The sequence below is a fragment of the Carassius auratus genome, chromosome 44 (genome assembly GCF_003368295.1).
Source record: "Carassius auratus strain Wakin chromosome 44, ASM336829v1, whole genome shotgun sequence".
Classification (NCBI taxonomy): Eukaryota; Metazoa; Chordata; class Actinopteri; order Cypriniformes; family Cyprinidae; genus Carassius; species Carassius auratus.
The window spans coordinates 1,205,611-1,214,034 of record NC_039286.1 but is presented as its reverse complement, the minus strand read 5'-3'; the positions used below and the strand labels follow the sequence as shown (position 1 = coordinate 1,214,034).

Below are 8,424 nucleotides of genomic sequence, written 5' to 3'. Positions count from 1 at the left end.
AACCTTGATGTTTAAAAAAAAAAGTTCCTGTCAGTCTACTGTAAGGTCTTTACACAGCAGAGAAACTACTCAGTGATATTTCCGTTAGTTTTAGATGAAACATTGGAATATTTGTGACAGCAAGTAAAAAGAAATAGGAAATATAAGACAGTTAAAAAATTAATAAAAATAAACTCGTTAAAACTTCACTACCCACACGCCCTTTCTGCCTTCGCGTGCGGCTTAATCCTCCTCGGCTTCCGTAAGGTGTCGTGGCGATTGTGGAGTTGCGAAGGCGAAAGTACAGCGGCTCTAAATAGTAAGATAAGAACATATTTGTTACATTACTGTCAGTGCATTATTGCAGTTAACGTATATCACATAAAGGTTTCCAAGTGACAATGAGGCGTGCGGGTTTGGGTAAGTAAGTGTTTCTCTTTATTTGTCGTTATATTTGAGCTTATGCTAAGCTAGGTTCTCAGTTCAAATATATTTGTAACAGTTTGCGATAATAAACAAACACTGAATGACCAGATCATGCTAATAAATTAACCACAGTTTCCAGGTTTGGTGAGCCACATGTATAAACAACCGTATGGGTCAGGTTAACATTTATAGGGGTTTAAGTTATATCAGACAAAGAATGAGTGTTTGTTGGTGTTTCTGTGATAAACACACATAGACAGTGCAACAATATAAATATGGCATTCAAACCTAAATTTGGATTCCTCCCTTAATGTTTAAACCGTTTTAATCGGTTAATAATTTAAATAAGCCGATTTTAACTGATAAATCTCTTATGTTTTGTGAAGAACATCATTATAATTGTACCTAATTTAGATTATTAGATTGTTATAAAATGAGATTATAGAATTAGTTGCAGTCAGCGTGTCAGGGCACCTGTGCAGGATTTTTCCCCAGCCCTGCCCATCTTAGTAAACTTCAGAACAAACAAATCATACAATTCAGTTAGTAACATTTAAAATAATTTGCTGAGACTGGATATTGTATTTTAAAATACCCTGAAACACCAGTCTTAACTAGCTAATTTTACATTTATTGTTTTTGTTTAGGTGAGGGCGGCCCTCCAGACAATTATGTAGCAAGTGGATACAGCGTGTATGAGGAAGAGAATGAACATCTACAGGAGGGACTGAGAGCTAAAGTGCATGCACTTAAACATGTGAGTGGACTTTAAATAAATATACATATATTCACTACATATCATATATGTGTTTGTATCCATCTGTCTATCTGTCTATTTGTCTATCTATCTATCTATCTATCTATCTATCTATCTATTGAGATATAAGATACATAGATAGGTAGATTTGAGGGCTGTCCAGAACATATCCAACAATGTAATATTCAAGATGAGACATGCAATACGATAAAAAGCTATGGGCAACTTTTGATTGCGTTTTCTGTTTTTTCCTTAAAAAAAAAAAAAGGATTAAAGAACATGAGATACTTTGATCTCCTGAGAAACAGACAATACAAACATACACGGGCATCTTCGAGACACCCCACAGAGTGGAGGAGCAGGAGACCTCCACCCCTTCCGGCCATTTGTTTCATTTTAAATCCCTTCACCCATTCTTCCTTCTACTCAGTCTGCTCAAAATGATTACATGAAAATGTCAATGCAAGTGAACTAACATTCATGTCTAGTATCATTGGAAATGTCTCTGGTACAGTGTCTCTGGTGCAACTGGTACAATGGTCTCAATCTTACAAAAGTAGATTAGAAGATAATACAGATCCGATAGAGATATTTTGATTACTGTAATGGGAGTGCCCTTTTCCAGGGTCTTCCATGTAAATTACCTTCTGTTCCTATGGAGGTGTAAACTACCCTGGTCTGAGACCTGACCTAATCAAATTCCAATTGTTAGTTTCTGTCTTCATCTCGGGGGATGTTTGTCTTGGTCTGAGGTATTTAAAGGATTGCAGCAAAAGGATCAGGATGATTTTTGTAGCCAGAAAGCCCGTAGTGTGTTGTGTGTCTCTTCACTTCATAATATGTATTTTCTAAGGTCAGGTATGCATATTTTACTTTTAGATTCATCTTTGAGAATTTGATGTTTTGTATTGATATGATTTTTTGTGTTTCAATTGGATATGTAATTGGCAGAATACATATTTACCTGACTGATAATAAATTGTTACATTTGATTTTATTCTGTTTTACTCTGTAATTATTGACCCTAGTAGATTACGTTGAATCCTTGTTAGCCACATGAGCACCCGAATGAACAAGTTAATATAAACTAAAGAGTTTAGCCAGAATAATCAAATGTCAGAAGAATATGCCTACTAATTAAAAAAGGCATTCAACCAATTTGCATTTCAACCTAAATTCAAGGTCATACTAAAATGGAGTCAGATTAAATTATAAAATGGAGTCAGATTTGAGTTTAACCTAAACTGAATTAACTCTACGCGCTGAAAGACAGAACACGCAGGAAACCTTCATCCAGCACCGGATACCTTCCTTGGGCCGAGTGCCTGGACCTTACAAAGGGGACTGAGGAATCATTGTCCGGTGTACAATGTTTCTTGTATTTTGTTCGATGGATGTCTCTATTTTTATATTACATGGGTTGATACTTTCTGGACAGCCCTTGTAAAATAAAAGATGTTTTATATATATATATAATATTTGCTAATTACTAAATATTTTGTATTAATATTTAGTTACATCTACTCAAAAAGAACTGTCTGTTGTTGTTCATTGTTCCATACAGCTAGGTTTATAAGGCAATAAAGTGTTGAATTCTAAATAACCTGTACTTTCTACATTTATTTCAGCTTTCAATTGACATTGGAAATGAAGTCAAGTACCAGAATAAAATGTTGGGAGAAATGGTAAGTGATGGTCTCTTCATCAAAACACTGATCTGAATTGCGGTAACCTCTCAGGTTTGTTTCTCCTCAAGGACTCAGACTTCGACTCAACTGGAGGTCTGCTGGGTGCCACCATAGGTAGACTGAAGCTCCTCTCCAGGGGAAGCCAAACTAAGGTCTATTGCTACATGCTGTTGTTTGCTCTGTTTGTTTTTATCGTCCTGTACTGGGTGATCAAACTGAGGTGATTGAGGACTGATGAGAATCTTCAGGACCTTTCTAATGTGCCATGCTTATTTGGGGGAGAGGGGCAGAACCCTCACAGTGATGACGAGGACTGAGGTAATAGAGGAGTGTGTGAGAGCATTCTTTCCTCTTTCTATTGGACAAGTATTTGAACCATTATATCTTCTATAAGGATACAGATTCAATTCTTTTAAGAGAGAAGCACGCAATAGCGCAGTAGTCCTTTAATCATAGTTGGAAATTCACCAACTTCCCAGCTGAATGGTTAACATAACCGCATCAGCCTGTATTTTCCTTTCTTTTACTGTGCAAATCACAACATCCTTGAAAGAGCTGCCACAAAATTGTGTGAATATACTTTTCAAGGGACTGATCTTCAGACTGTGAAAACCAAATTGAGATATGAGTTTATTTTCAATGCAGATGTGTAACAACCATATCAAAAACCACTCCAGAAATGTTTTTAGTAATTTTGAAGTTCTTGTTCAAACCCTTCTGCTCTATATGGTTAACATAATGCATGGTTTCAGTTTTTAGAAACTAATTTGTAAATAAATGTCACTTTTGAGAGAATTATTACACATTTGTTTTCCTGTTTTCATATTCCATTTATGGTTCTCAGCAATCTAACAAGCTTTGTAAGAATTATTAAAGCTTTATTTTTTCATGAATATTAACAAACAGCCATGTACAACTATAATCAAAATTTACATGTGTTACATATAACTACATATGAAGGTTTTCATCAAATCTTTATTAAGGCACCCATTTTTTTTTTTTTTTTTTTTTACTGCAATGTACAAACCATCCATCTTCAAGTTGCTAACTGATTTTTGACTGATTAAAAAAAAAAAAAAAAAACTAGTTAATTTAAGTGCACTTTGTTTTTCAAACTGAACTCGTATCGAGTTCTTGGGTAGATTGTCCATGTACTTGCATATGATTGACAGCATCACCTCATCAGCTCCTGAACCAATGGACATTAATCTGACAGGACTAGGCTTAGAATATTTGTACAATTTTCAAAATCAGAAGTTTGGTTCACTGCATTCACACTGACACGGCTCTTTCTGCCCGTACTCATGAGTGAATACATGGCATCCAAACCTGTTTGCTCTTCAATGTCACTAGATGTCACTGCAGCTCTGAGACATTCACCTGTAGAAGCTGTGACAAGGACGTCATTAGTGAAACACAACTTTGTAACATCATTTCCTTTATTACACAGAGCTAATGAAAGTGCACAAAAAACTATCTTCAGGCATATATGCTGCGGTTCAGCTCCAATTTTTGATTTCATAATCAAAGGGAGGAAAAATGAAAATGGACTTATTGCAAGCCAGTGTTCACACCATTTCTTTCCATTATTAATTTGGAAATCAGTGTCCCTGTAGACCTGCCAGACCCAAACCCATGAAATTGCATAGCTGCCTTGGTCTAGAAAATCATTCTGTAATAATTTAGGAAACGGTCAGACTCGCCTGTGGCACGATGCAAAAGGGAGCGCAACAGCTCGATTTCTGTCTGCAGCTCAGCCATCCTGAAGTCAACTACCTGATGTGGTATAGAATCGGCTGACTGAAGATCTTCCTCTGTCTGGTGTAATTAATGGTCTCTTGGACCACTTTCTCCATGGTTGTCAGGACTTGGAAAATAAGTATGACGATATCAAGTCATGGGGAAAATTCCAAAAGGGTTTTTCAAAACATATGACAGAAAACAGTTGTAGGATTTCATTCCTGATAATATGTAGACCGGAAGGCTGAAATGTTTGCTATGAACATGCCAGACCTTTTTCTTCCTTGTTGTTTAAAGCAAAACACTGCCTCACTGGTAAACACATTTGGGCCTGAGAGGAGAGCGATCTGGCTTTGTAAAAACACAGGCAGAACTGACATGAACACCCTGACGTCATGTCCGCGCCAGTGAAGAGAGATGTTTGCCGTGCGGTGGGATGTGTGGGAGTTGGAATGGATTTCTTTTGGCCACCCATCAGAGTCGGTCTTCAAGGGAATTGTATTATCCGGTACGTGAAGCCCATTTCCTCCTGCACTATGCACATGCACATCATTGAAAAACACCTCTGCTGTATCCGGTGACCGCATGCCTATTTTACCAATCTTACGTGTGATATGAACGCCTGCGGACGAATGGTAAAACATTAGCATGTTTTCTTTGGCAGAAAAAAACTTTCCAAATGTTTTGTGCTTTTGGGTAAAGTTATTACCTGACAGATTCATAGGTAAGCAGATCAAGGATTTGTTTTTGTGTGGAGGACCATTGCTGGTGTTGGCCAGGAGGCACATCCAGTCTGCTTGAGTCATTAGTAGTCCACATCTTTCCTCCATTAATGATAAGTTGATCTCCTTTGCGCACAGCTTTAGTCTTGATGCCTGAAGAAGACAGTATTTCTTCCTAAATGAGACTCTTCAGTTCAGTGGTTCTCAGCCAGGAGGTAGATGCCTACTAGGGGGCTTCAGAAAGCTTCAGATGGGGCCATGGTGTCCCTTAAAATTATTTAAATTGGTATATAATAATAATAATAATAATAACAATTAATATATTAAACATTGTTACCTAATAAAAATGTTAAAGTGACTTGTAACTTGTTTTATTGAAGACAGGTTCTTGAAACTTCTTGGTGTTATTTTAGTATTATTTACTTACTATTAAAGTATTTATCATGTTAAATTAGTTTCTATTTTTATATTTTCAGTTTACATTTTAATATTAAAATGTAATTTTTTTTTCTTTTTCAGATTTTGATATTTTTTTTATTCAGTTTAGCCAGTTAAACCAGTTGACTAGACAATAAAAATGGCATTACATATTTTGGTTATCTTAAATTAAGCTTATTTTCTTGCACAATATTTAAACGAAAAAATGTAACATGACATTTTTATTTAAATGCTAAATGTTATTTTAGTATTGTCTATTATTTATTATTATTTGAAATTAGCTTTAATTTTTACATTTTATTTTTCCTTTTAATTTTATAACAATATTCTATTAGTTTTTTGTTTGTGTGTGTGTATATATATATATATATATATAATATTTAAATTAGTTTTAGTGTTATTTCAGTTAGTTGCTTAGCTAGCATTTCTAGTTTTATTACGTTTTTCAACTAATATGTATTTTATTTCAGCTTTAAATTGGTTTTTGTTAAAATAACAACACTGTTATGGATTCACAAAATGAATTGTGGTTCATTTAACTATATCACCACTCCCAGTTTCTGTTAATAAATAAAGCTAAAAACAACCAGCTTTGTCATAATTACAGCAGAAATATTAGAGGAAATTGAAGGATTTTTGTTGGACAAAGAAGGCCCTCAAGCCAAAAAGGTTGATAATCACTGCTTTAGATCAGACTTGGCTTTAAATGTAAAATAAAGTAATACTGTACTTTAATTTCACATACAAAACAATAATAATCTGTGATAGTACCAGTTGTACTTCAAATACAAAATGTAATACATTTATGAAAAATGGATCTGTGGTATTCCCTTGTAAGCAAGTCATTTAATCTCCCTGGTCTGAAATGTTTTGATATATTCATTTGGGAAAGTAATTAATTTTAAATTTGTGTCTGGTGTATGTTTACATCTTGTTTAAAACACCCCCATGGGAATTAAAAGAGCATGTCTTTCCTCTTAGGTACATTATCTCCAGAAAAATACTTACGTGCTACATCAGAGCTGGCCCGTTTCGCTCACCCAGAGGCAGACCACTGTCTCTGCAAAAACTCTTGAGCTCTGCAGAACCAAAGCTACAACAGCACAGACGTACCAGTCACATCCTCACAGTTATTTTGTGAGTGTCACAGCAACAGTGATTGAAAGCTTGTGAGGCAGCATGGGTTACAGAAGACATTTACATTTTTGTAGCAGCAAATAAAATGTCAAAATGTTCCATAGGGCAGAATCGAAAAGGAAACTAATCAAAATTCCTAATATCCCATATTTTCCGAATCTAAATAGCCAAAATGAATATGCACACAAAAACGAATGTTTCCAGAGTTTGAGCAGCACAGTGCAGTGATACCCTTCTGCAGTCACAATATGTAAAATACTAAAAAGAGGAAATGGAACATCCTGATGACTACAGTATTTATTTATAATTCATAATTTATTTATAATTATAATAAATGATGATTTAATGTTTTAAGAGTCTATCAACACATGGTGAAGAAGTACCTGATTCACAGTCTACTACAACACTCTATTAATACACTGTATAAAATAATTTTTTCTTGAAAATCTAAATCTTTTAGAGAATTTATCTTAAATTAAGTTTATTTTTCTTAGACATTTTTTTTCTGAACCTAATTAATTTTTACTAAGCAAATGGGTTGACTAATTTAATTCAAGATATTCTCTTTTAAAAAAAAAAGTTAATATCTCTAATATACAATTTTGTTAAACTTACAATATGGACTTTTTGGCCACCAGGGGTCACTCAATCAAAATAATAACATAAGACGTACTTTGATGACGTCGGGAAAGAGCGTAAGGCTCATGGGAGTTGTTGTTCATTGGAACACGCGCTCTGTCGCTCCCTATAATTCCTCACTCATTCTAACTTAGTATTTTGACAACCACGTCTTTTCGAACGGAGAGACGGTTTCAACGGCAACAACATAAACAAACGTTACTGCGCATGAGCGCTTTTGTGGACCTAACTTAACTTCCGGTAGACTCCAAATAGAATCAATAACAACAGCTAAGTCCCTCTAAAGTAGATATTTTTTGATAACAAACAAAATGTTTGCTGCGTGGATCAGGTGGACTTAATGAAAATGCAAATTCATTATTTGCCAACAGGAGATGTTTTAAAGCATAGACATAAAGCGCGAGAAAAAGAGGTTTCCCCAGTAACAGCTGTAAACGAAGCAGAGCTGGTACGCTCACACGCTGCTTTATCAGGCATATAACATGCAAGTCTTCCTTCAGAAATACAGTGATATAAAAACACCTGTGCCTCGTTTTGATATTTAAACATATGAATGTAAGGAATTATTATTATGAAACGTGCAGTAAGTAACGTTACTTGTTTATTCAATGAAGCCTTTTTGAAAAAAGATCAGTTTTAAAATTGTGGCGAGTCTCCAAAAATACATAAATGTATGGGAAACAACCCCGCAGCACAACCACCTGAGCCCAACTTCAGTCTACTCATAACCTTGCCTTTAACTGCGTTTGTAGAAGGCACCGCAGCCAGACCGATATACACGACCGTGCACCCGATAAAACCGTCTGTATGAATTATGAGACCCCTATCAAATCAATATTCCATCTGGCTAGTAGTAATATATGTTAAAAAACACGGCCGCCTTTCGTTAATAATTATA

The 8,424-nt window shown here is 35.2% G+C and overlaps 1 protein-coding gene across 1 annotated transcript; it reads left to right on the top strand.

Annotated features, from left to right (window-relative positions):
- Positions 1-231: 231 nt before the first annotated feature.
- Positions 232-3,649, top strand: bet1 (Bet1 golgi vesicular membrane trafficking protein). Its single transcript, XM_026231566.1, has 4 exons — positions 232-399; positions 1,053-1,162; positions 2,791-2,847; positions 2,919-3,649. Exons 1-4 carry the CDS (start codon positions 381-383, stop codon positions 3,072-3,074), a joined length of 342 nt encoding a protein of 113 aa, XP_026087351.1. The 5' UTR covers positions 232-380; the 3' UTR covers positions 3,075-3,649.
- Positions 3,650-8,424: the final 4,775 nt, after the last annotated feature.

Coding starts and splice junctions, on each gene's coding strand:
- bet1 (XM_026231566.1), top strand. Junction 1,163..2,790: donor AAGTGCATGCACTTAAACAT/GTGAGTGGACTT, acceptor CATTTATTTCAG/CTTTCAATTGACATTGGAAA. Junction 2,848..2,918: donor ATAAAATGTTGGGAGAAATG/GTAAGTGATGGT, acceptor TTTCTCCTCAAG/GACTCAGACTTCGACTCAAC.